Genomic DNA, 27,741 nt, shown 5'->3' with positions numbered 1-27,741 from the left:
AATTAAATTAAATTTCATCATAATTTGATACGTTATTATTTGAATAGCAGAATATCAGAACACCCCTTGGAAATGTACAAAATAACGACATTTTTGCAAATTTGCATTACTCTGAAATGGTCACACTGTCAACGGCATCAGCCAAGTTTGCCGTATTGACAGTTAGTTTGCTTGTCATCCTTGGACGCGTCCATTTGGTTGTTTTCCGTGAAGAGCCCAGTGTGATGCAGTTTTTGTTGTGAGTTCAACGAATTTCAGATATTTCGAAGTGCTTTGCTTATTGCACACGTACGAAAGACGGCCGAGATAAACAAAAACTTGACCAATTTATTTTTTTTTAAGTGCTTGCTTTTGTGAGTGGGACGAGAAAGTAAACGTGACAAAGATAAACAACGAAAAAGAGAAGAAAAGCGAAGTTGAAATTTGCTGCATACGCAGTGTTGTGCGGCATTTTTGACCTAGTAAACTCTATACAGCTGATTTATGTATAATTGTTATTGTTTTTGTAACTCCTTTTTTTTAGAGAGAGAGAGAGAGCAGCACGTGAATCTGAAGATATAATATAGAAATCGTTGACGTATCAATACAGTTTGTTTCATCGTTAACTTGAAGGTAAGTCACAGTTACTCATCAATATGATCGAAGCTTTCTGTTAATATTTCGAATTTCAAATTTCAAACGATGTGGATATTTTCTCGCTTGAGTAAATATTAAATATGTATAATAAGAATAAGAAAATAATAGGGCTGCTAAAACACACATAAATATTTATTTACGTATCGAGAACGTTACGGCACAACACGTTCGTCAAAATGTATAAATATTTAAGTTTCCCTGGGGGCATAATATGAAATAAATATGTTTGCTACATATGTACATATGTTGAATTGGTAGAAAAACGTTTTGGGTCTCTCGTCTACTGTTTTCTGTTTTTTCCGGGCCTCGTTTTGATGAGGCGCTGTAAAGGTTTTTGACTCGATGTCAAAGCCCAAAAAGTTAATTATTTGCGGACTTATTAAATTGAAAAGTTTTACTCTCGGTAGCTGTCAAAACCACAAATCTTTTGCCTCGACTTGGAGAACAAAGTCCATAAAGGCAAAAAATAAAAGAAGAGAAATAGGCAATTAGCTGGAATGCTACCACAGAAAAATTTGTAGCCACAAGTCCCGTAATTAAAAATTAAACCCAAGCAATGTCCGTATAATGTATTATATAGAGATTTTTGTTGGCTGCTGAAGTACAATCAGTTATCGTGTTAATTGCCAGCCTTAACAGTTAGTACCAAGGTGGTCGACTTTTGGGACAAAAAAAAAAGAAAATACATTTTTTGTAGCATACTTATGGGAGATTCGAGAAACGAATGTGTGTTTTTTGTGTGTGCTCCCTTTTCAGCGTTTTTCCTTTTCGTTTTTTTAGTCTTTCAGTTGTGCTTGAACTTAGCTTCGCCCCCCAAAAGAGATGCGACATGTGTATTTGTCAAGGTTCCACAACAATTTCTTTTCACAGTTGTGTGAATCAACAAACAAACACACACACACACATACATCAAAATGTCCTTGACAAAATGAAAAATAAACAAACTAGTGCTTTGAACTCTTGCTGTGTTTTTCGTTTTTAATGCATTAATGCAACAGCAGCAGCAAAGGACTTAAAAAGTCAGGCAATAAACAAAACGAAATCGAGCAGCTTGGCAAACGGAAGCAATTAACAAAATAGATATGGCGACCGGAAATGCGAAATGCCTAGAGCTAGAGATATGAGTGTAGCTTGTTTTCATTTTGTTTGTTCGTGTATGTGTATGTGTGTGTGTGTGAGTGAGGTGCGTGTAGTTAAGAGTTGTTTGGTCAAAGCAATTACATGACACTCAAATGCCTGTCGCATTAATCATCTGCAAAAGGGACAAATAGCTGAGGAGAGTGAGAGTGAGAGAGAGAGAGAAAAAGAGGAGAGTGAGAGACCGTTGCCAATGACAAATAGGAGTAGCTGGCATTAGAGGAGCTGTGATCGTCAGACGCTGCTTCTTGGCAGTTTGTCAGTTTGCAATGAAAAGCGGAAACGGAAACGGAAGCGGAAATGGAAATGGCAACTGGCAACTGCCAGCTCAAAAAGATGCCAATCAGTTGTGTGTCAATCGGCTTTAGGTCACTTTTGTTCATTCATTTTGCAATTTGCAAGGCATAAGAACATGAAAATGGTTCTTAGCGCTCAGCCTTTTGCCTTCACCCTTGGCAACCTTTTTCAATTGTTATTATTGCTGCCGCCGCTTTCTTTTCTCCTCTTTTCAGCTCAGCTTTTTTGGCTGCTGGCCGCTAAGACTTGGCGGCTTTCTTGTGTGTTTTGCCATCGCCGTTGACTTTGTGAAACAAAACAAAAACAATTTCCGCTAAATTTACGAATGTATTTTGATTATGAAATGACGCACATGGCGAATCGCGTGGCGGGTAGGCAGATGAAAGGAGAAGGGGGCTGAGGCGGAGGCGGTGGTTGAATTTGGCACCACTCAAAACACTGGGCGTGGCCGCACTTGAAACTTTGCCTTTGCTGCTCATCTGCCACTTCGTCTTATTGCTGTTGCTGTTGTTGTTGTTGTTGTTGTTGTTGCCTGCTACGCTTATTAAATTTGTTTGCTCAGTTTCTTTGGGATGCTTGTGGGTTGCCGCTCGCATAGCTTTGAAAGTCGCAGTCGCAGTCTGAGCCTGAGCCTGAGTGCTGCTGGGCAGCAACTCAGACCTTTTTTGGTTTTGGTGTCTGTTGGCAAGAGCCAAGGGAATGAGAACCTTCAACCTCGCGTATCTTGATGTCAAATTTAGGGGGAAGAGGGACACAAAATGCTTTCAACCTTAAAAGTGGCACGCTGATTTTTGAGCTCGCGAATACAGGAGAAATGGGAAGGAAGGAAGAAGTAAGAAGTAAGAAGCGAGGATTCAATTTGATTTAAAAACACACAGAGCGGTGGCAGCTCAGCAAAAGCTTTCCAGCTTTGATTACAGTTAATTGCATACCAATCGGTTAGCGTCGGATATATATGCCATACTCGTAATGGCATCAGGGCATATCCAATGACAAGCTGCACGCTTCTGAGAAATAACTTGACTAAATTAAACCGATTTGCGGCCCCATTTGAGAAATTCTTTTGCAAATTAATGCATTTCGAATTTACATTTCTTTTACATTACAAAGCATTAACAAGAATTAATAGGGTATTTCAAAATCGAGTTGCGTTGAAGTCGAAGCAAAAGCAGAAACTTTAAGCTGATTTCATGTTGAAGATATGAAAATGGCACTTAATCTGAATCAAAATGATATTGCTTTGTGTTGCAGCAGCTACGCATCGCACACACACACACACATACACACACACACAGCCCGCACACACACACACACACACACACACACACACACACAGCAGCAGCAGTAGTGGAGGAGAGCGAGTGTCTGGGGACAATTTGCCTGTCACTGACAAGCGGGCGAAAATGCAATTTAAATCATAAATATAATTTTCATTTAATGAATTGGATCATGTAGCAAGTTTCTTCAGACTGCATAATTTACACTTGCACACACACACACACACACTGTCAGCTTCTCTGGCGTGCAACAAATATTTCACTTGACTGACTGAAAAGCAGCAAAGTAGAAAAATTTTCTATAGCAGCAGCAGCAGCAGCAACAACAAATGACTGCAAAAACTTTTCACATGAGATACTTTTAGTCCTTCCGCTTGTTTCCCTTCATTCCCCCCTCTCTCCCTCTTCCTTCCTTCTTTACAGCTCACTCGTCGTCACTTTTTTGGCATCATCAAGTTGATTAAGTGCATAACTTTACATTGATGCAACCCAAAAAAGAGCTGAGAAGAGAAATTGATATAGTAGCTATAATCCCGTTCAGAGTTGAGCACAGTTGTTGTTGCAGCTGATCTGCTCTAGGTTATCCTTTTCTGTGTGTGTGTGTGTGTTATGCAATACGTGCATAAGCTGTCAACTGTCACCCAGCTAACATCTCGCATATCCCATATCCCATATCTGCCAGCATCCCATATCCCATATCCCATATCCTATATCACATCTCGCTGTCTGGCTGTCCAGGTGAGCATCAGCATCAGCAGCAGCTGCTCGCCCCCGAAAATTGCGACAGGCAGTTACGTATACAAAAGCGCAAAAACTGCAACACAATGACGGACTCGAAGTGCTGCGAAGGGGCATGTGAGGGCGGGCACGCGAGGGGTGGAGGGGGGAAGTGAAAGTGTCAAGCGGGTGGCTTGCAGGGTGCGACTTGCGAGGGAGCTTTGTTGCAAACTGAGCATCATGGCCTTGCATGTCCATGTGGCAGGCAATCCCCTTGCCACCCGTAACCCGTCACCCGTCACCCGCTCTCTTCTCTCCCTTCTCCTCGTCCACAATGTTGCCTGCCATTGTGTGCGCGTCGTTTGGCAACAGCAAGTACAGCAACAACAACAACAACAATAACGAACTGCCTTTTGCAAAAAATGCAGCAGCAAAAACAGCAAAAACAACAACAACAACAACAAGAACGACGACAACAAAATAAGCGAAACATACGACAAAATTTTGGCCAAGTGTAATCCAAGTGGCTAACGAAGACCTGACCCTGGCACAAGGCACAAGGCAAAGGGAGAGAGAGGGACGGGTCACAGGAATAAGCAGCGGAAGTGGAAGTAGAAGTGGAAGCAGCGGTTAGATTACTCTGGCCCCTGGTTGCAGCAAACAGTGGGCGTGGTTAGCTGACAATTTTGGTTTAGTTAAATTTATAGATTGCCCGCAATCGATAAACATATATACTATCTATGCATATATCCAATGGATTCTCAAGCCAAGTCAAGGCAAACCCCATAAAATGTTTATCTATTAAAAAAGAAAATCTCATCATCTTTGTAATGCGCAAGACAAACAAAAGGCCCAGCTCAGCTTTTGGCTGTTTGTTTGGATTATCAGGCCAACGTTTTCGAATGCCACTTACGAAGTGTGTTTAATGCGAATCCTCAGCCCAAAAACTGTGCTATGCACATTACATTGAGTTCATTTCGATGTGCTCTAAAGGGAAAATACATTAAGCGTCTAATCTGCACAGAGAAAAACTCACTGCCTGCATAAAGATGTTTACCATGGGTTACTTTTATTTACTTTTGAGAGCACTTTATTGGCAAAATGATTGTACAATACAAAATAAAGAATACTGTAAGGAAAGTAAGCAACAAACAATGTTGGGAACATACTTTAATAGATTTCTAGATTACAAGAAACTCCAAAAAAATATTAATGCTATATAAATGAAGCGTTTACATCTTTAGTATCTAGAAATACATATTATTTATAATAGCTTAATAAATTCTTAAAATATCACTGCAAAATACTTTATAGGAATCTCCAACATACTGTAAACAGGGTATTTCTCAGTCAACATTATGATCCCACCCATGAAAACAATCGATTACGTATCTTGAGTGTGAGTATTTTGGTCTGCTTATGAGTTTGACTGAGAGTTTCAACCCAGGTTCAATTGTTATATGGCTCAACGAGGCACTCAGTCAACCGCACTTCACCTCACTTACCAAGGGTAATAACTGTCAATGTAACAGGTAATCATATTTGCTGACTGCTTTGCACCCCATGGCGATGCTGGCTGCTGTCGCTGAGTTTGTTTTGTCAGAGAAGTCACAAGTCACAAGTCAGATGTCAGTCGTCAGTCTTCAGATGTCAGTGTGCGACAGGGAAATGACAATTTCCTGTCTATTATTATTACTCTTAGTATCGGCAGATACTAAACGGAATGCAGATGCCGATTTGCCAAGGTTGTTCTTTGAACTGCACTTTGAGTCCGTTGAGATTTGCATGCATAAGAAATGATTCAAATTGCTCTGAATTCGTAAAAGAAAAGAGAGAGTTAAGTTAATTGAATTTATGCTCTAACAACAGCTGAGCTTGCTCAGACAATTCAATCAATACTCATAACAAACGAGACATATTTTTTTGACTAACACAAAACTAGAAAGATAACACAAAAAATCCACAAAAACAAGAGCAATTACAATGAAAAATGATGAGCCAGAAATCAACCAAATTCGACAAGAAATTGCTCTGGCCAATGCCCAGCAAATGCTCAAGAAGATCACCGTGAATTGCTTTAAGAAATGCGTTGAGAAGCCAAGCGTCTCACTGACCAAATACGAAGAGCGTTGCCTCATCCAGTGTATGGACCGTTTCATGGACTCGATTAAAGTGGTAACGCTATCTTATAGCAGGCGTCTGCAAAAGGAAAGTTCACGCTAACCTCACGCTCTCACTTATGTGATCTTATTGTTGGATTTATGTTTAAACTGATTTATAAAATCTATTTCTCATAATGTTGGCATTAAATGATTTGAAACAAAATTGAATCGAACTAGACTGCAACAAGAAATAGTGTAAGGAGGCAATCATGAATTCCAATTATGAATATGATTGCAATCCATTTTGATATACTTCACAATAAATCGACCAAAATTGGTGCTATCTTTCTCTCTCTCTTTGGCAACTCAAGAACGTCAAGAGAAGTCAAGATACTTGTGAGCCAACAAGTAGCACTTCGTTCCGTTTGATCTCTCTTTTTCGGTGTTTGCCTCTCCTCTCCTCTCCTCCGGCCAACAAGTGCACATAAATGTCAACATCAAAATAAGCCACTCGTGAGCATTTGCAAACATTCATGTGCCGAGCGAGTATTCATTCTGTTGTGTTTCTCTTTGCTGCTGGTTCTCTGCTCTGCTCTGCTCTGCTCTTCTGCTGCTTTTTGCGATGTGACGCGACAAATCCACTTGCCAAAAGCCTGACAGTTTGTAAGTGTAATAAAAAAAAAAGAAAAAATGAAGCAAAACAACAAAAAAACGAGGGACTAAAAAGGACATAACTTTGTGTTGCTTTTGAATGTGTGTGCGTGTGTGTGTGTGTATGTGTGTGTGTGCACAACAAATAACGAGCCAAGAATAAAACGCATGCAAATAAGGCGATGAATACGTAAAATAGATGAGGCGCGGAAAATGCAAATCCAGAAATGTCTTTCACTGTATCTCACTCTCTCTCTCCCTCTCTCCCTATCTCTCTCTCTCTCTCTGTGCATGTGTGTGTGTGTGGAAAAGTTTTGCTGGCAGCGGGAAAGCGGTGCAGGTTGTAAGCCACTGTCGGTTACACTGTGACGTCGACAAATAAAAGGCTTAAAGGCAACGCTCAGCTTCCATAAAGGGACAGCAGGCACACACACACACACACATGGATATACAGACACAGCCATGAATATAGCATTCACTATAGTATAGATGTTTGTGTGTTCTAACATATGTAAAGTCAGCTCAACAAGAGCGACAAAGTTTTGATGGGTTCCCTTTACTCTATACCCTGCACTGCACTCCACAGCATAGCGGGTATATATAGTGTGTTAATTTCGATAGTGATCGACATAGCAAAAACAGTTACGATTGAAGCAGATTTGATTTAATGATACTAATAATAATTTTTAATTCATTTTATGATATATAATGATATGACATTAGTTTCCATCAAAATAGATGTCTAAAGTATTTGGTCGTTTATTTAAAATTACGTATACGTCATTTTTGCAGAGCACTTTAAAGTGCGCTGAAAAGTATGCAATGATTTTTCATATACTTATTTAGAGAAGAAATTAAAGTGCAGAATGCAATTCGAATACTTCTATAAATTTATTTGCACAGCTTTGCAAATATTGATTGATTTTGTTGTTATTGGGATTAGGAAGCTGATGACAGCAGCATATTATAATTTAAAACAAATCAAAACCTGCGTATATTCAAAGGGTACAATCTAGTCTATCGTTTTTATCGGCGCAATGCTTAAAAGTTTTTATATTTTTTTTTTCGTTGTTTTGCCGTTTAGTTTTCTTCTGCCTGCCGTTGTTGTTGTTGTAAGCCCTTTAAGCAACGTGTGTGTCTGTATGCGCTTAAATGTGTTTGTGTATGTGTGTGTGTGTGTGTGTTCGAGTGTTCGTAGTGTGTATTAATGTTCTAAATGTTCTGACTACCCATCTGAAGCAGACACCTCCTCATGCTCCCCCTTGCAAACGGCCCTTCACATAATTTGCCATTTGTTGGCACCATTTAGTTAACTTTAAGTGTAATTTATTATAAATTAATGCCTGGTGCTTAGCTACAAAACACAGAGAGAGAGAGAGCAGAGATAGCATGTAAAAGGGAGAAACTGAGACAGAGTAAAGTTTGCTGACGGTACACATAACATTTTTGTAGTAGTAAGTGTGAACTGTTGTAATTGTTGAGTGCTGTGCAGCAAAAACAAAGAAAAAACTAAATAAATAAAAAAACAACTAAACAGCTTAAACACACTGTTAAACACTTGTATGCTTTTAATTTTCTTTTACTTTTAACTCACTCTGTTTTTTCAATTTTTTATTCATTTCGATTAGTTTTTTAAAATGAAAAACTGTGTTTTTAATGCACGCTGATTCTGTTCGGGGATATAGAAGCTACTTATTCCGTCAATTAGATTTACTTACTCACTTATTGCTTATTGAACTTTAATGTTTATGCTTTTATATTTTTCATTAAAGTGCTCTAAATGGAAATTTGTTTAAAGCAATTTCGCGTTACATAACAATTACCACCATTCAATAATTGGATTACACAACAGAACACAAAAACAAACCGAATCAATAGGAGGGATGGCGATGAATTGGTAATTGTTATTTACAATTGATAGCTGTAAATGAAGTGGAAATAAATATGTCAAAGCCATTTCAAACTATTGAATTGTCCTTTATTAAATTATTTATAATTGCTCTTGCACTCTTTCGCTCTCGGCAATTTTGCAATTTGCCCAGCACAAATGGAAAAATATCTGTGGAAAACAAGTTGTAAAATTAAATAAAATGTAGCTTGGCCATTCCAGATCAGTTCAGCCCAACCTCTACCCAATTTTGCTCAATTTTCATTTATTTATTTTCCTTTCATTTTACCTTTTTTTTTTTGTTGCTGTTTGTGTTGTTGGCAAGTAAAGCAACGATTTTCTATCAGCCACAAATAAGCTGACTCAACATATGAATTACACTTCAATGATTTCAAGCAACGAGTTGTGTTTTGTTTTAAATTAAAGCACAAGGACTTAAATCGATGAAATCGAGAAAAGTCTTGTTGTCAATTATCCCATAAATTTGTTCATGTCTCTATCCAAAGTAAAGCTTTCTTTTTATTTTTATTTCAAGAGGTCTAGACATGGGCGTAAATATTGTTCAACTATTGATTGTTCAGGCGAAACGAAAGTAAATTTCAAAAGCAAATTAAATGTTGTGAAATCGTTGGCAGGCGTTGAACTTTTTGTAGTCGTTTTCAAGTAAAGTTATAGTACATTTTCAAAAATTGTTAAATGCATACTTCGTAATAAATAAAGTAGTATATTTTCTGTTTTATAGAGTCTATCAAAATTGCACGTATCTTTTAATTTGTTTTGCGTATTATACGAGACAGAGAAGTTTAGCCAAATTCCAAACAAAATTATCATGTCTAATTCCGAAACTCGCCCCAGCAATGTGCGTCAATTGATTAAGATGTTCGAACAGCTGACTGGCAATGGGGCAGGAACACAGGCAAGAAAAGTGAGCGAAAGAGAAAGATCGGAGTTGCCAGTAAAGAAGAAGAAGGTGGCCAAGGTGCTCACATTGCTGATCAATGGACGACGTGTGGCTGAGACCATTGCCATTAAACATGAGGCGATGACCAAGTACTGAGCTTCATGTCGTCTTTACAATATATTTACTATATATGATATACTGAGCATTTAATAAACGAAGCTGGCCTTGACCCTTGTGCCTTTAGCTGCCGCAAAAACTTGCAATTTCAGTTTGTGTTCGCAATTCTCTCCTAAAGAATTTTATTGCAATTGCAAACAGAGCACGGAATTGAGAATGTTGAATGTGGAATGTGAAATGCACAAAGAAGAGTCCCAAATGAAAGTTTTCGACAACTTTTTCTTTGCGAATGGCTAATTGTGCGTTCCAGCTGAAAGCTGAAAACAAAATTGCCTTTGCGATATGTGCACTGACTACGACTGCTGCCAAGGGAACTTAACTTAACTTGCACTACTTTGATTGCAGTTGGTTTAGTTTAGTCTTGCTCTGAATTGCTGGCTATTGAAAACGAAGCGTTGAACACTCAGATTTATTGAGTGCATTGGTTGCTATTGCAAGTGAAAGTGACAGACATGCAATACCATTAATCGACTATATAAATTGAAAGTAAACCTCGAGCAGAATTATATAATATAGTATAATATTTTAATAGTAAAGACACTTTGAGTTTGGTTTTTATACCCGCTACCCATAGGGTAGAAGGGTATTATAACTTTGTGCCGACAGGAAATGTATTTAACAGGTAGAAGGAGGCATCTCCGACCCTATAAAGTATATATATTCTTGATCAGCGTCAACAGCCGAGACGATATAGCCATGTCCGTCTGTCCGTCTGTCCGTCCGTCCGTATGAAACACTGGATCTCAGAGACTATAAGAGATAAAGCTATAATTTTTTTTCGACATTATTTGTTATGTTTGCACGCAGATCAAGTTTGTTTCAAATTTTTGCCACACCCACTTCCGCCCCCGCAAATAAAAAAAAAACCGAATAACAAGCCTAATTTTAAAGTTAGAGTTGCGAGAGTTTTGGTATATACAATAATTACTATAGTAGTTATGATTCTTGAAAATTTGGTTGTGATCAGATAGAAATTGTGGAAGTTATTAAAGAAATACTTTTGTATGGGCAAAAATGCCTACTTACTAGGGGTCTGAGTTGCTTTGGCTGGCAATCTGGTATATTGTGCCGTCTATGGTATATTTTCAATGCGGCACTATATCGATATACCAAATATACCATTTGGTATAATTTTAGTATTTTTGCAGTATATTCGGTATTTTTTGACAAAAATACCGCAAAATATATTTCTTTTATTCAAAATGGGTAGCGGGTATCTCATAGTCGAGTACACTCGACTGTAGCTTTCTTACTTGTTATAACACTAAAACAATACTCTACCCTTTTTTTTTATCAAATTTTATAAACTGCATAAATAGTCGGAAAGAAGGCAACTATTTACATATGTAAAATTTGCATAAACTGTAAAAAAGGAAAAAAACACATATAAGAAATATTTGAAAATAAAATAAAATAAATAAGAAAGCTACAGTTGAGTGTAATCGACTGTGACATACCCGCTACCCATTTAAAAGGATAAATTAAATATATTGATATAGTATTGCATTTAAAATATATGTCACATAGAGTACTAAATATTCCAGATTCTCAGCTAAGATCCTATTGCAGCAGGCATTCAAAACTACTAACTTAATAATACCCTTCTAAAATATTAATTCTCGAATACAAATTAGAGTTGGAAACTGCCTGACATACATTTTCACGCCCTTATAACAAAGTTTTGCATATTAATTATTGGCAGTTGAATAGAGGTCAATTACTCAACCTCTGTGTCGATGTCACAAACAGATAAAAGCAATACTCGTCACTTCTATACGGTTGCATTTGCTGCTGTAAATAAACCGGCTGAAGGACAATGCAACAAATGTCATAATCTGACACATAAATCCAGCAACACACACACACACACACACACACATACACTCACATTCGATTACATTTATCATTAGATATGCTGTTCGTATTTGCTGTCCATTTTGTTTGTAGATAGTAAAATACTTGCTGCAGGGCGTCATGTCAAATGTGTGTGAGGGAAAGCAAGCAACAATTGTGAATGGAGAATTCAATGCGAGTGTTTTTATGTGTCTTCAACTGGCTTTAAAATAATGTAGAACTAATAAATTTCATAAGTAAAATATGGCATACATTTAAATATTGATTGAAGTAATAATGAAAGTTAAACTTGGAACAAGTGGCAAAAAATTGGCTAAAAAATGTAGAAACAACTTCAGGCTAAATAAATGCAATTAAATGCAAATTTGTTAAATAACGAATAATAATGAAAAATACCACAAAATTGTGGGGTAACAAAAGCAGATAGCTTAATAAGTTTATTTAAATACAATATTACAATTTTTTCTTTAAATGAATTTCAAAAATTAATTATTTGGCATATTAAACTTTTAAAACTGTTTAATAACTTAAATTAAATGTCATTTTAAAATTTGTTTAATATGGAAATAATTATTTGGTATACAAATATACTATATTTAATAATACAGTTTTTTATTGAGATAAATTGTTTACATTTGAGTTCCAATTAGAATGTAAAATAATATTTACAGGGACTTACTTCATTACGTTTGTTTGTCAAGAAAAAATCATTGATTTTATTTCGTTTTTTTGTATTTGAATGAAGTTTTTAAGTTTTGTTGGTCGAGGAAGGAATTCCAACCCGGCCAGCCATGTACAAAGACAACTTAGTATGCCACGCGTACAGCAAGATGAAGAGGGAAAGATAGAGAGAGGAGAAGATAGAAAGACAGAGAGAATGAGAGAGGGAAAGATAGAGTGTATGAAAGAGAGAGGACGATTCACATGAGCATGGACATTGTTTTATTTACTTGGCTTTGTTTTGTGCTTCGCTCGAGTTGTTAAAATTTTATGCCCCAAAATTTACGTGTTGCACACTGAAACTGGGCGTTCCTCGAGGGCGCTACCCACAAAAGTTGTGCCACACATACACTCACACACACACACACACACACACACGCGCTTTTCGTGTTGTTATTTGTGTTTTTGCTGCCGTTTGTTTTTGTGTGATTTATGCGTTGGAAATGCGTAAACTTTTCTGCGTTCATATTTACATTTTCGGTTTTATGCCATGGCTCTTCTCTTCTCTACTGCTCCGCAGTGCAAAATTACGCATACGCCAAGTATGACAACCATAAGCATTTGCTAGCAGCAAATGGGACCTACAAATGTTGCAGCTGCAAAAATCGCTAACTGATTTACTACTTTGTGGTCATAGCCCATCCTTTCCGCCATTTCAACGACGACGACGGCGCCTCAACAATTGAAATTAAACAATAAAATGGGCGCCAAAAACAGTTGTGGCTTTTTTACTGCCTGCTGCGATTCGTGTGATATTCGTGCGGTTGTGGCGCAACACACACTCACACTCACACACATGCGCTCTGCTGTGGTCAACCGCATTCGACATGCTGCATGTGGCATGCAACCTGCAGCAAGCTGCATTCCGCTGATTTCGTTTGCCATCGAAATTAAAGAGTTTCGCATTCACTTTGATATCATAATGGGAGGCGGCAAGTGTTGCAAGAACGCGTTACAGCTGCAACTCTTCAAAGTGCAGTGCACAACTATTTTTTTGCGCTTCAACTTTTCATTTCATTTATCAAAGTGCACATCAGTTGAAGTTGAAATTGAAGTTTGAGCCGCCGTGTGCAGCTGGCTTTAACTATCAACTTGCCACTTACCATTTGCAACTTGCAACTTGCAACTTGCAACGGGCAACTTTCAGCCAGCAGGCTTCAATTTCGACGAGTTGCTGCTGCTAATAAACAAATCAACTGCCGCCTGACAAAGTTATGCAAAGCGCATTAGGGCTGACAGCGCAAGTGTCAGGGTGTTAGTTAGGGACCGTGGGCGGGGGAAACAATGTGGAGCGGAGCGGAAGGGGGAGTGGCATGTCAGCGATGTCTTCATTTATTTCATGTCACTTGCCTGACAACTTTTCCAGCACGCCGACAACAGAGAGCTGAATATTTTGTTGTTTTTGGCAGCGTTGTCATAAAATTCACCTAAAGGTGAAAATTCTGTCTGTGTATGTGTGTGTGTGTGTGTGTGAGTGTGGGCAGGTGTGAAATGCAAATTGGAATTGCAAGCTGAGCTGAGTTAAAAGTTGCTGTTACATGGCCATCATCATCATCAACATCATCATCATCATCATAATAATGATTTAATCGTCGAGAATCAGCGCAATAAATGCAAAGTACCTCAGAGGTTTTTATACCCGCTACCCATCGGTTCGAAGGGTATTATCATTTTGTGTAACAGGTCCATCGACTCCATAAAGTATTTTTATATACATATATACGCAAGATAGCTATTTCCGTTTGTTTTTACGAATAAAAACTATAGACAAAAAACTTTGAAGCTATTTAGAAAATCATTTATAATGGTAAACAATGATTGCTGTTATCGGGTCTTAATTGTTTTTTGGCTTACAATCTCATTCCAATATACCATATTCCATGGTATATTCCAAGTGTATGGAGATATACCAAATATAGATTTTGGTATATACATATATGTATATTAATATCTGCTTTGGCTGAAAATTTCATATACATATTTTGTATTGAGATGTATGTCGATATACGATATATAGCTTTTGGTATGTTTATTTTTGTACTTTTTCGATACCATATTCTATGGTATATTCCAAGTGTATGGCGATATACCAAATATAGATTTTGTTTGGTATATATACATATGTATATTAATATCTGCTTTGGCTGAAAATTTCATATATTTTGTATTTTGTATGTCGTTATACGATAAATAGCTTTTGGTATGTTTATTTTTGTACTTTTTCGATATATGAATTTAGTATATTTCCATACTGTTTTACTGTTATTCAAAACAGATAGCAGACATTGCAGAGTGCAGAACACTAAACTCTAGATATATTTTTAGTTTTTCTTTTTTTGACAGCTTTGCGGCCAACATGATAATTATTATTTGGTGTTCGTCTATGCGAATGCATCATAATCATGCAACATCAACAGCATCAGCATCATCATCATTATTATCGTTGGCAGCAGCGCGAAGTGAAAATAAATATGAAATTTCTTGAGCATGCTGTTGCCTGGCAAATCTGTCACCTTTCGTCTGTGTCGCCTGGATCTGACCTCTCGACCATGGACTCAACTCGACTCGACTCGACTCGACTCTTCTCACACTGCACTTCCTTGTGGCCATTTATTTTGCGGTTACCCCCCGCCCCCGCCGCCTCTCGCTCCTCCGGGCAACAGCTGCTGCTGCTGCTGCATGTGAAACCATGTTTGGTCACATCCTTCCGCTCTTTGGGATGCACGCAGGCATTTTATTGTGTGTGCTGATAATGATGCTCAGGCTTGTGATGATGATGATGATGATAATGATGATGATGATGTCCTGCAGCATCCTCTGGCGAGGTGGCAAAAATGTTTGCGAAGTGAAATATGCTGCAAATTGTGCGCACAACCAATTGAAATGCAATTTAACATTGACCCACAGCCAACAACAAAAATAAGAGACAAAAAGAGAGAGAGAGAGAGGGAGAGGGAAAAAATGCCAGACGAGCCGAAAAATTGCCAACATCTTTGCGAATTCTCCTCCTTCTATTTTTTCTCTCCCGCTCTTCTCCTTTTTGCAATTCCTTCCTATTTCCATTTTTGCCTGTGTCTGCATTTCACTTTTTCTGCTGGATATTTTATAGCATACTGAAGAGTGATGCAATGCATGCCATTCCAGTTTGCTGCAGTTTTTGTGCAGCTACCCTATAAAAATGTAAATGGGGTATTTTGTAAGCATTATAATTCTAAATTAAAGGTAGAATTCATTATTAATAACTTAACATACTCAATTGTTAGTCTTAAATATATCTATATTTATGATCAAAAAATATATACTTTCATTAAAGTATACGTATATTTAGACTAGTTCTACAATTCTAGCCATAGAAAAATTTATATAATTTCTAGTCGAAATTCTAATAAAATTTTGGCAATTGAAAAACTCTACCTAATTCTATGCTCTAGCTAGTTTTAGCACTTAATCTTAGCTAGTTTTAGCAACAGCAAAAACTAATTCGAGTTTACTTTAACCGCAGAAGACGCAACCAAAGCAATGTCTAGAGTATCTGCTAGTCAACCACATAGAACTAATAGTTTCGTGCCTGCTTTCATATGCTTAATGCCTTTCACTTCAGTGCACTTTTTTACCCATCTTGACACAAAGTTCATTAAAGTTTCGCTGGCTGTTGTTTCTCTAGAGAGCGATGCATTTGGCACATACCATATATAAATACTTAAATTTGTACACGATGATGCCAAAGGTATATAAAATTAAAAATCGTGGCGGCCATTTTATGCGTTAAATTTCGATTGGTTCATTTTAAAGAATCCCAGTGACAATTTGCGAAGATTACCAAGTGCAGCTTTCAATGGAACGCAACTTCTTGTTACCTGAGAAAGAGAAAGAAATAAAAGTGCTCTCTTTTTCCTTCTTACTGTAAATAATTACCGAGAGTTATATCAGTGAAGCTGGCATCAGTGGAAATATTGCAGGCACTAGAGTTGATGTCTTTCAGTGTTGGCAGCTGCTCATCGCTGTCCAAGCATGAGATAAGGTCCAGTTGCGGATCCTGCTCCATCACATGATCAAGGAGTTTATCTAGATTCTCTTCCTTCTCGTCCTCCTCCTCATCCTCTTTCTCCTCCGGCATCATATCACGCGTCTCCAGCTTCTCACGCACATGCAGCAGCATCTTCTCCTTCAGCACACGAATCCAGCGTCGTGTGCTCTGATCCCAGCGCGATTTGCTGGCAATTGTGTGCATCGAAAATGGATAGATATTGTGCTCAAATTTGGCAACTGTCTCGGCCACTCGTCCACTGTTTCCGCTCAGATGCCAATCCTGTGGAGCGTCCGCGATGGGAATTTTTCGCATGCTCATGCTCATGCTCTCGAACTTCTCGATAAGCAACTTTACATTGTTCGTTTGCTCCATGTTTTTGCAAAATATTAAAAAAGAAAATAAAAAGCGAGTACGAAAACAAAAAAAAAACACGAGTAGAAATTGTATCGAAGTGAATGCTTTTGCTAGTTACTGTAAAATGAACACAACAAAAAGAAAAATGAAACAACAAACAGACGTCTGTTGAGGCATTCAAGCAGAGCCTGCTCAGTGTGTAGTGTGTAGTGTGTAGTGTGTAGAGGGAGCTTGAGAGCAGAGGCAGCACATCAATCACAATCAGCATGCCAACATTTATGGCTGCTTGTTGGCTGTCAGTCTTGGCATATTACACATACGCCCTGTGCAACGCGTTGACAGCTACAGCACTCCACACAACTGAGTGTGTGTGTGTGTTTGTGTGTGTGTGTGCGTCCCCTCAAGACTCTCGCTGGCTTCGTTGTGTCACGTAGATTAAACACATTAACAGAACGTGCCAAGTCATTGTCTAAGGCTGCTAAGCAGCCGGGACTTAACATGCAACTGAAGATTATCCTCGAAAACAACTTGTTGGATGACTCGAAAATGCACAGAGAGCGAGAGCGAGAGCGAGAGATTGAGAAGAAAGGGAGAGCAAGGGCATGGAAGGAGTGATTCAGAGATTATGAACATTCGACACAGCGAGTCAGCATGAAATCCTCACTCATTACAGCATATCGAACTACACAAAGTGACCACCATATAATGTGATTATTTATTTCATGAAAAAAAATGATGATTATTGTTAATCAAGTTTGCTTTAATACACTCGAACATTAAAGCAAAGTATATAAAGGAGCAGCATCTATAGAAATAAATAACCTCCTTGATAAATTAAAATTACAATTTCGACTAAAATACTTACGGTAATCAACTAAAAGAAAGGGCTAAATTCGATACAAGATTTCGAAGAAAAACTTTCAACTGTTGCCATATAATATTGAAGCAAATAAAGAGCAGAATTCTTGCAATGCTTTTCGCTGTTGTCAAAAAGTGAAGGATCAAAAACATTTTAAAAAGAAACATGGCAATATTATAAATCATGAATTGCAATGACAAAAATGTTTTTTTCTGATGCTTCTGCGTTGGTAAATAGCAAATTTAAAGATGTTTCATAATATTGTAATAAATAAATAAAAGCATTATTAAATAGCATTTGTTTTGCATTGACACGAAAATTAGATTGAGTAAAAGAAAAGCAAAACACCAAAAATAAATCTAAAAACAAATATTTTAGAGGTTAATAAAGCTTAAAGTTTAGCTTGGACGAATGCACTGCAATTTTTTATAAAACAATTATTATTATTATTTTATTGAAATAAGCAATCAAATTTCTTATAAGAGCGTCTAAGGCCCACAGGCTAGCTGTAAAACAACATTAGAGTAAGCAAATAGTTCGATCTTTAAATGTTGAAACTTTAAAGTGATTCGAGACGCATAAACAGGACACATAAAACAGATAAACAGCGATAAACCCAGCATTGCTGCATTTGGCAAACTGTGGTCGAATGCGATTCACAACATGATTATGGCTGCCAAATGTGCTTTGTGTGTGTGTGTGTGTGGGTATTGGTGAGTGTGGGAGGATAATGCGAACTTCCTTCTCCAAAAACGAGCTGCATTGAAGCATCAAATTAGCTGCACTAAAACTGTGTGGTTGACAGCCAACCATCGTCGTAGCTTCATTCTCGGCATCCTCATTGCATTCACATCACTCTAAAACTGTCAACGTTCCCCCGTCCTCTCTCTCTCTCACTCCCTCTCGATTTTAAATGTGTTGCCCATTTACGAGAGCAGTAGAGAAATTTGCATGATGACTGCCTGATTAGCATGGGCAGGTAAATGGACTCGAATACGAATGGAATGTTGACTCAACCGTAGAATGCGGGCACGTAGCAATCGTTAGAGGCCCCCCTCGCCCCCTCTCCCCCAGTTCCCTCTCGAAATTAGAAACGTGCCAATTATGAATGCAAAGTGCGAAAGGGAAATTTAATGTGAACACACACACATAGAAATAGCAATAGCAATTGAACGATTGTGTGTCGCCAATTGAATTTTGCATGCAGCGAGCAAATTGTTTAATTATCAAATTTCAAACCCATTTCGCATTCTCACAGGGCAACTCGCTACAGCAAATGCGTGTAATTGCAAAATTTGCATGTGCGCCAACAATTGACAATTAAAGCTGCAGGCAATTAACAACAACAACAGCAGCAGCAGCGACAACAACAGCAACAGCAATCAACAAACAGGATTCGAAATCGATTGCAAAGCAAAGGCCGCCACATTGGAAGGAAAACGGCTTTTTACGGCAGTTAATAAGTTTTTTAACTGGTTCAACGATTGCCCGCGAGCTGAGGCAGCTAATGGTAAGTTTGTTCCAATTCAAAGCCATGTCATTATTTTGATTTTTAGTTCTTGAAATTTACATTCACATTTAATTTAATTCATTAAATTTTCAAACAAACACAATAAACACAAATTCTCATCGAATTTTGCCATGCCCTCTTAGCAAGCAATAATTTTGTAGCATGAGCTCATCCTTCATCCTAGTTGAGGCTAGCTGGTCCTAGTTCTTAACTTTAGCTTGCTTAAATTTAGATTTGGCGATCTTAGTTTTGGTTTTGGTTTAATTTAGTTTTTATACCCGCTACCCATAAGGTAGAAGGGTATTATAACTTTGTGCCGGCAGGAAATGTGTGTAACAGGTAGAAGGAGGCATCTCCGACCCTATAAAGTATATATATTCTTGATCAGCGTCAACAGCCGAGACGATCTAGCCATGTCCGTTTGTGTGTATGTCCGTATGAACACCTAGATCTCAGAGACTATAATAGATATAATTTTTGTATATACAGTAATAACTATAGTAGTTATGATTCCTGAAAATTTGGTTGCGATCAGATAAAAATTGTCGAAGTTATTAAAGAAATACTTTTTCTTAGTTGCTTTGGCTGACAATCTGGTATATTGTGCCGTCTATGGTATATTTTGAATGTGGCACTATATCGATATACCACATATACCATTTGGTATATTTTCAGTATTTTTGTAGTATATTTGGTATATTTTGAGAATAATACCGCAAAATATATATGGGTAGCGGGTATCTCACAGTCGAGTACACTCGACTGTAGCTTTCTTACTTGTTATATTTCTACTTTGTTTTTTCTTGTTTAAACATATATTTGCCAGGTTTGAATTGCTTTGGTTGACAATCTTCTATATTTTGTACTTTCTAGTATATTTTGAATGTAGTAGTATATTATTAAACCAAATAAAGGTTTCGTCACATTTTTGCTTTGGTGTACAATTTAGTATATTTTATACAATGTGGTATCTTTTTAATGTAGTAGTATATTGTTATACCAAATACAAATTATGGCATATTTTTGTATATTTTTGTTACATTGATTTGGTATATTTTTTGCAAGCACACTTGACTGTATTTTTTTCCCTCTTTTTTTCTAACTTTAATATATTATATATTTTGCATTTCGTTTTTCAGTTTTCTTGCCTATTTATATCGTTTTTGTTTGATATATGCACACATATATATTTTCGTTGGGCCCTTGTTTGTTTTTTTCACTCAAATACACATTTTTCCATTTGACAATTGTGCTGTGTTGCTCGCTGTGCAGACGAGAAACGCAACGCTTAGCGGTGATGAACCCGACGAGGAGCAGATGACGACAGCGGGCGCAGACGATGATGACCAGGAGCAGCAGCAGCAGCAGGGTGAGGAGCAACAGCAGCTGACTGCACAAACAGAGCACAGCACAAGTGAAGCACAGCAACAGTCACAGCAACAACAACAACAAGCAACAACAACACAACGTCGGCAAAGACAACGCAAGAAAGCGACAGCACAACAGCAGCATCAGCAGCAACAACAACAACGGAGTCATGCCAACGCATCCGATGCAGATACGGATTCGAGTTCATGCGAAGCAGGCGGCACAACTCGCATCAGCTATGCGCAACGCAATCTCGCCGATCAAGTGGTCTACGAGCAGTACAACGACGACGACGAGGCGGATGACTACGATGAGGACGAAGACGAGGATGAGGACGAGGACTACGATGACTATGAGCAGCTGTCCATGCGACGTGCGCCCGCAAAGGCAGCGCTAAGTGTGCGAGCAGTAAGCGGTGGCGGTGGCGGTGATGGAGGAGTCCATTCAACTGGCGACGGCAGCGGAGGCGGCGACACATTGCGGAGCAAACGCAAAACGAAAACACGTCAATTCTCGCAGCGTGCCAGCTCCTATGCCGTCGATGCTTGTCATGGTGAGACGGATACGGATGCGCTGGACAAGCGTCGTTGCATCTCCAAGGGTCAAATGCGTGGTGAGTAACAGGGCAACAATCAAATACATTTTTGCAGCAGGAGTTTAGCCTCATCATCTCTCGTAGAATTTCGCGAGGCATTTCGTCTGTTTGACAAGGATGGCGATGGCTGCATAACCAAGGAGGAGCTGGGCACCGTGATGCGTTCGCTGGGGCAATTTGCACGCGTCGAGGAACTGCAGGAGATGCTCCAGGAGATCGATGTGGATGGTGCGTATAACTATTATTTAACTGCCAAACATATCTCGCTTAACGGCAGCAGAATTGGCTTAGCTGCCACTAGTTTTTCGTAACATATCGTTGATATAATAGTTCTTCTTGTTTTTGATAATAGCTGCATTCAAATTTTAGCATTGAAACCCTGTTAGCTGAATTTTGTTGTTAAACAAGTTTTTCACTTAACGGCAAATTTCACAAATATATCTCGCTTAACGGCAGCAGAATTCGCTTAGTTGCCACTAGTTTTTAGTAACATATCGTTGATATAATAGTTCTTCTTGTTTTTGATAATAGCTGCATTCAAATTATAGCATTGAAACCCTGTTAGCTGCATTTTGTTGTTAAACGAGTTTTTCACTTAACGGCAAATTTCACATCACTTAATAACCACACGCAAAGCAAAAAATGTAAATAACAAATATAAGGTTAAAAAACACAAAAAAAATTTTTTGGTGCATTTAAAGTTTTTCCGGGGAAGAGCCGGCAATGTGGCAATTAAACAAGATATTCACTTAAGGGCACATTCCAGTTCTCATTATGATCACATACAAAGCCAAAAACAATACTTATACTACACAGAAAACTGTTATGTTGCTTCATTTAAAATGTATTGCGATTAAGAGCCTAATTGTGTGCTCTTAGCTGTGGCCGTTAAGCGAGATACAGTTGGTTCCCTCTGCTATCTGCTTCGTTCGTACATTCGATACCGTTCTTCTCTGTATTATTCCTCCACCTCTTTCACTACTCCCTCCTCGCTTAGGCGATGGCAACGTTAGCTTTGAGGAGTTCGTGGACATATTGTCAAACATGACGTATGAGGATAAATCTGGACTGTCGTCAGCGGATCAGGAGGAGCGCGAATTGCGCGATGCCTTCCGTGTATTTGACAAGCACAATCGTGGTTATATCACAGCCTCTGATTTGCGGGCAGTGCTCCAATGCCTGGGAGAGGATCTCGACGAAGAGGACAGTAAGTATTCTATGCCCCCATTTCATCAATGAATATTTCGAACATTTTCCCCATTCCTCGCTTAGTTGAGGACATGATCAAGGAGGTGGATGTGGATGGCGATGGACGCATCGACTTCTATGAGTTTGTCCACGCACTTGGCGAGCCAGAGGATTCGCAGGAGAACGATGATGAGGAGGAGAACACCACATCGCCGCTGCCGACGCCCAAGTCCACAGTATCGCTGAGCTACGATTGAAGCGTGGGGCGTGAACGTTGTTTATGGCACTTAAGTATTATCAATAAATTAACGAAAAACTTAACAACAAGCAAAAACACAAAACAAAAACATTTACAATTACTTTATGTGCATAACGTGGCGCAGCATCAAAAAGAAATTTAAATAAATACAAAAAAAAAACAAAAACATAACGAAATTAATGCTAATAACTAATAATAATAATTCAATTTGATGACAACAATTTACAATTACAATTCTTTACTTGTCTCTCTTGAAATTGATATCAAAAGTAATTCGTAAATATCAACTAAAATTTACATATATAATATTAATATAGATATTGAACTCATCTTGACTTATAAAATATATACTTTACTTTATATATACGGATATATTATAAATAATATTATATATAACAAGTTGTTAGCTCATATTTTCTCGACTAAAAAAAGGAAAAACCACAAAAAAACCAAAAAAAAAACATAAACATATCAAAGGCGCCTCTGCAAAAATAACATTTCATTGATAAACCACCAAATCCAACAGCACACAACTGCACCACATACGCAACCACACACCAACAACAACAACAACACTCACCCACCAAAAACCAAAGATACACAAAAAAATAAATAAAAAGAAATACAACAAATTGTTGCCCAATTTTGCGGCGTTTTTACCAAAAAAAAAAAAATACTCAAAAATCGAAACCAAAATAGTCAAAAATTTAGCGTTATAATAATAATATTTCACTTTTTGGGCTAAGACTTAATTAATTAATTAACATAAGCAATTCTCTACTTCCAAAATAATAAATTCAAATACACATGCATATTTCTTATTAATTTAACAAAACAATAACAAAATAACAAAAGTATTTTATGCTCCAAAAACAGCATCAATTGAATTACCCAAACAAAATTTAATGTACAATTTTTATCCCAAAAATAAAACAGCAAACGAAAACGAAAACGAAATTGAAATCGAAATACATATGAAAATAAATACTATAATAAAATGCTATAAAGGTATACGAATTTGTTTCTGTGTGTGTCTGTGTGTTTTTAATTAGCCAAAAGGCTTTGCTGGCCCCGCTGCTAATTGCGGGAATAATCCTGGGCTCAACGGCGATGACGACGAACCGTTCATCAATTGAAACCCTTTTTTATGGAAACACTCTGTGAACAATTTGTCGTAATTTAAAAATAAATTGCCATACATTTGTGTTTGTGTTTGTGTTGTGCACACGCACACAAAGGAGCACTCATATAGTTGTGTAAATATTAGCATGTGAAGTGGACGGATGCCGAAAAGTAGGCAACAGTTTCTGTTGTCACAATCAATATGAAAGCAACAAACCATTGAATGACTCGGGGGTCACTCTCAACGTGTGCTTGGTCCAACTGCGGTCAGTCAGGCTACCTACTACAGTTTGTAGTTGTCGTCGGTTGATGTTGTTGTTTCCCAAGGCGCACATTCAGCAGCCACAAGGACATGCGGCGGGCAGGCAGTCAGGCAGCTGCGTTGGCAAAAGTCACATTAATGGTCATGTAAACGACGCAAGTCAAGTGCTCAGCCAGCAAATTATTAGGGGTCCCAAGAGCACACACACACACACACACATCCGCACACACAGGCAGGGAAAGAGAGAAAGCATCTCTTCACACACATACACACACACACACACAGATAGAAAAACCACACCCATAGCCTCTTAACGAGCTATGCGTTGAGAGTTGCTTTGCGGTCGAACTGTGGACTGTGGACTGTAGGGCGTATGCGTAATGTTGTTGTCAGTTTCCACAGGTCAGAGTCCTTCTGCACACTCACACACACACACAGACACACACAAACAAGCAACACTTCAATGCTCTAGCCATTCAAATACAATGTCACAAGTATGATTTTCACTTTAGCATAAGAGATTTCTGAAATATAGCATTATGATAATAGATTAGAGCAAGAGAGAGAGACAGAGAGAGAGAGAGAGAGAGCAAGGGAAGCAAATCGATAGTAAATTCTCCTGCGCTTCTCTCTTCGTCAATTTGTCGCACAATCAACTTGCTGAGTGGCTGCAATCGGGGACATCGAACTGGGAACTCTTCTCCCTTGTGGTTGAGCCACTTCAGTTTCTGCTTTTTATTTTTTTTTAATTACGAGTATAGAACCTCAGCGTGGTTGCTGTTGTTGTTGCTGTTGCTGTTGTTGGCCATTCGACTGATTAATAACTTTGACGCAGCAAACTTTGTCCTGGCTTGCCAAGGGACCCAGACCCAAACAAATCGCCGAGGGGATTCTGTCTGCCTGTCAACTAATTTTTGGGCAATTTACGTGGCCACCAAAACAATTTGGCATTTCATAAGAGTAATAATTGTTTAATGTATGCGCAGCAAACATTTTGCACTCATTATTTCCGAAATTATTTTTAATGAGCCCTTCAATTAAGCGCAGCGGTTTCAATCGCGACCACAATTGCCATTTAACACGCTCTCTTCAGCTCTCTTCTCCCCTCTCGCTTAGCCTTTTGTTAGCGTCTGATTGATTGATATATTGCCTATGCTTGCATATATTGATATATTGAAACTGCATGAAGCTGCTCCCAATGGATCCACACACATACACACACACATATGCTCATAAATCACAAGCTGCCCCATTCATTTTCACAGACACACACACACATACGGACACATTTTCTGGCTCGCTTGTTGCAGCAACTCGAATACCCTAATTTGTCTTTTTGGATATGTTGAATTTTTGCTGCACTTGGCTATCAATTTAAATAAGGTAAATGTAAATTGATGTGGTGAACTTACATAATTATTTTCTATGTCTTGACTTCAACTTTGAACTGTTGCTGCAAGAAAAGGAATATAAAAAAGGAAATTCAAAAATAGAATACTAGAAATTAATAAATAAGCTGAGCAGCTAATAAAACAACCGAAAGTATGCATTGAAATATCATATTTAATTTAATGTTTTTCTTACTAAAAATTTAAGTATTTATAAGAATAGATTTAACAAGCTAAAAGTAAAAGTAAAATTTACAAATTTTTTATTCATTTGAAGTCCTTCTTTTCATAAAAATGAAAGCAAATGCTTATTAAATGCATTCTACTTACGTTTATGTATTCCTTTTCAGATTTATTTGGGAATAATAAACAAAAGTGTATAATAAAGTTTGCTCGCTTTTGGGTCAACTATTCTTTGTTTCTTAGTGTGTTTAATGTATCGTTTATTTATTTACTTTTTTGTTGTTGGCACAACAAAAGGACTTTAACAGCATACTATACTATACTAACATATATACGATACTATTCTCGTTTTCTTTTGTGTATGCTGCAGGCATTGTCATAATAAATACATAATTACAATAATATTACTGTCTGTCTGTCCATTGTTGTTGCCTTAAATGGGCATAAATCAACTAAGCTCAGAGAATTGAGAATTGATGGGCCGCCTCCGTCGCTTTAAGGACGGCAAGTAGTTAAATTCAACATGAAATGTTGTGCCAAGTAAATGCTAATAATAATAATAATAATAATAAGCGAACGCATCTGTTTCTCAGGCACGGCTGCATCTCAGCGCTTCAAAATTTTATTAACTGCAATTTATTGGTCGTTGATCGTCGGAAATAAATATAGTGGTCATATTGTATATAAATAAGTGGGGGACATTAATTTACTCCTTGACAATCAGCTTGGCACGCAGCAGCTTCTCCAGCTTCATGCAGAACTCAGACTTGGCAATTCCCGCATCCAGCAAAACTTCGCCATCCTTACGCTTCTGCATGGGCAATGACGATGCTGTCACCTCGACTGTGACGCTGTTCCTCGTGTCCTGCTCTTGTTGCAATCTAGATGTTGATCGTCCTGCTCCAAGGATATCTGCTGATGGTCTGCTCTGGCTGTGGCTGTGGCTGCTGCTGCTGCCGTCAATGGGAGCAATGGGACCACGCAAATAATTGTAGCCGGGTAGCCAACGGCGTAGCAGACGATCCAGTCGGGCCAGGGGGCGTGACCTAGTTGCGGACCGAAGGCTAGTGTGATCGATCGATGTGTTATCGATCGATCGAACAGCGCCACACTCCCTGTCGCTTCTATCGCTTCTGCCGCTCGCAGTGTGACGTGGCTGCCTCAGACATTGCTTGGACATTGCTAACAGCGGCTTTTTGCTTTGGCTTCGAAACGATTCCGAGATGCCCGAGAATTGAGAATTCACTGGGGAATTTTTGTTATTCGGTCAGCACTGAACAAACAAACAAATGTTCAGGCATTGACAACGTCCGAATGGGGAAATGTGATTGAAAAAGCAACTACAAAATACACTTGGAAGTAAAAGTGTTGAACAAACCGATACAATTTTTTGTACTTTTAATTGAAGATATTTTTCAATTTATGTGACATAAATTAAATTAAACGTAATATTTTAAATGAAAAAAAATATAATTGTAAAACTATTTTTCATTGAAAAAATGTTAAATTAAAATTATTTCTCAATTTCTATTATACAATTTCAATATAAACATTAAATACCAATTACATATTATGTGAGAGGTATTGACAAAGACGAGTATGCTACCAAATTAAAAAACCCGAAGAAAATACTAAAATATTCCATTCCAGGTATACCGGCACATACCAAAATATACCGAACTAAATATAAAAATATTCCAAAAGGTATAAGGATATACCATTACATATAAAATATACCATAGAATACCAAATATACCAAATTATTAGCAATATCAACTTTTTGCTTTATTAAACTATTTGTTAAATAAGCTCCAAGTATTTTACTGGTTTCCAACTAAATTTGTAGGAATCATAAATACTATAATATAATATCTCGCAATTCAATTCAATTGAATTTTAGTAAAGTTATTTACAGTGCTTGATAAATAGCGATATATATGGTCTTAGTTCATGTAGTTAAAGCTAATTTTTGTATATTAGTTTCACTCTAGCAGAGCTGCCATAATAATGTAAACGAAAGCAATTCTCATATGTATTTGTTTATTAGAATAATATAAGATATACAAATAAATGCAAACCCTATCGGCTCGAAAGTGAATGAATAGACCACAAACAATACTCTGACACTTGGTATGCATTTTGGCCAATTGTGAGTAAATGCTTTTGGAATCCGATTCGTGCATGCTTTTGATATACTATATAGTATATAGTGCATACCTACGTGGCGTCGAATGACAGATCCAGGCTCAGACATTCAGCTCGGATG

General features: G+C 37.9%; 3 protein-coding genes across 3 annotated transcripts; 1 reads left to right on the top strand and 2 right to left on the bottom strand.

The window, feature by feature from the left end:
• Positions 1-168: 168 nt before the first annotated feature.
• Positions 169-23,648, top strand: LOC132796687 (uncharacterized protein DDB_G0290301). The gene is made up of 7 exons (XM_060807940.1): positions 169-238; positions 524-612; positions 18,859-19,110; positions 20,383-21,091; positions 21,158-21,301; positions 22,071-22,280; positions 22,346-23,648. Exons 3-7 carry the CDS (start codon positions 19,108-19,110, stop codon positions 22,516-22,518), a joined length of 1,239 nt encoding a protein of 412 aa, XP_060663923.1. The 5' UTR covers positions 169-238; positions 524-612; positions 18,859-19,107; the 3' UTR covers positions 22,519-23,648.
• On the bottom strand, positions 16,008-16,858 carry LOC132795875 (uncharacterized). The gene is made up of 2 exons (XM_060806816.1): positions 16,273-16,858; positions 16,008-16,214 (listed from the first exon to the last, which is right to left on the bottom strand). The coding sequence occupies exons 1-2, from the start codon at positions 16,757-16,759 to the stop codon at positions 16,174-16,176; spliced, it is 528 nt and encodes a 175-aa protein (XP_060662799.1). The 5' UTR covers positions 16,760-16,858; the 3' UTR covers positions 16,008-16,173.
• Positions 23,649-26,056: 2,408 nt separating the features above from the next.
• Positions 26,057-26,799, bottom strand: LOC132795924 (uncharacterized). The gene has a single exon (XM_060806888.1). The coding sequence runs from the start codon at positions 26,653-26,655 to the stop codon at positions 26,182-26,184; it is 474 nt and encodes a 157-aa protein (XP_060662871.1). The 5' UTR covers positions 26,656-26,799; the 3' UTR covers positions 26,057-26,181.
• Positions 26,800-27,741: the final 942 nt, after the last annotated feature.

The sequence above is a fragment of the Drosophila nasuta genome, chromosome X, assembly GCF_023558535.2.
Source record: "Drosophila nasuta strain 15112-1781.00 chromosome X, ASM2355853v1, whole genome shotgun sequence".
Lineage (NCBI taxonomy): Eukaryota > Metazoa > Arthropoda > Insecta > Diptera > Drosophilidae > Drosophila > Drosophila nasuta.
Note: the sequence above shows the minus strand (reverse complement) of the source record. Positions and strands in the feature narration are given on the sequence as shown.

Bases quoted from the DNA above. Each gene is read 5' to 3' on its own strand.
- LOC132795924 (XM_060806888.1), bottom strand. From the start codon at position 26,655: ATGTCCAAGCAATGTCTGAGGCAGCCACGTCACACTGCGAGCGGCAGA.
- LOC132796687 (XM_060807940.1), top strand. The intron at 21,092-21,157 runs GTGAGTAACAGG...CATCTCTCGTAG, and splicing joins CTCCAAGGGTCAAATGCGTG to AATTTCGCGAGGCATTTCGT. The intron at 22,281-22,345 runs GTAAGTATTCTA...TTCCTCGCTTAG, and splicing joins GGATCTCGACGAAGAGGACA to TTGAGGACATGATCAAGGAG.
- LOC132795875 (XM_060806816.1), bottom strand. From the start codon at position 16,759: ATGGAGCAAACGAACAATGTAAAGTTGCTTATCGAGAAGTTCGAGAGC. The intron at 16,215-16,272 runs GTAATTATTTAC...TCTCTTTCTCAG, and splicing joins CTTCACTGATATAACTCTCG to GTAACAAGAAGTTGCGTTCC.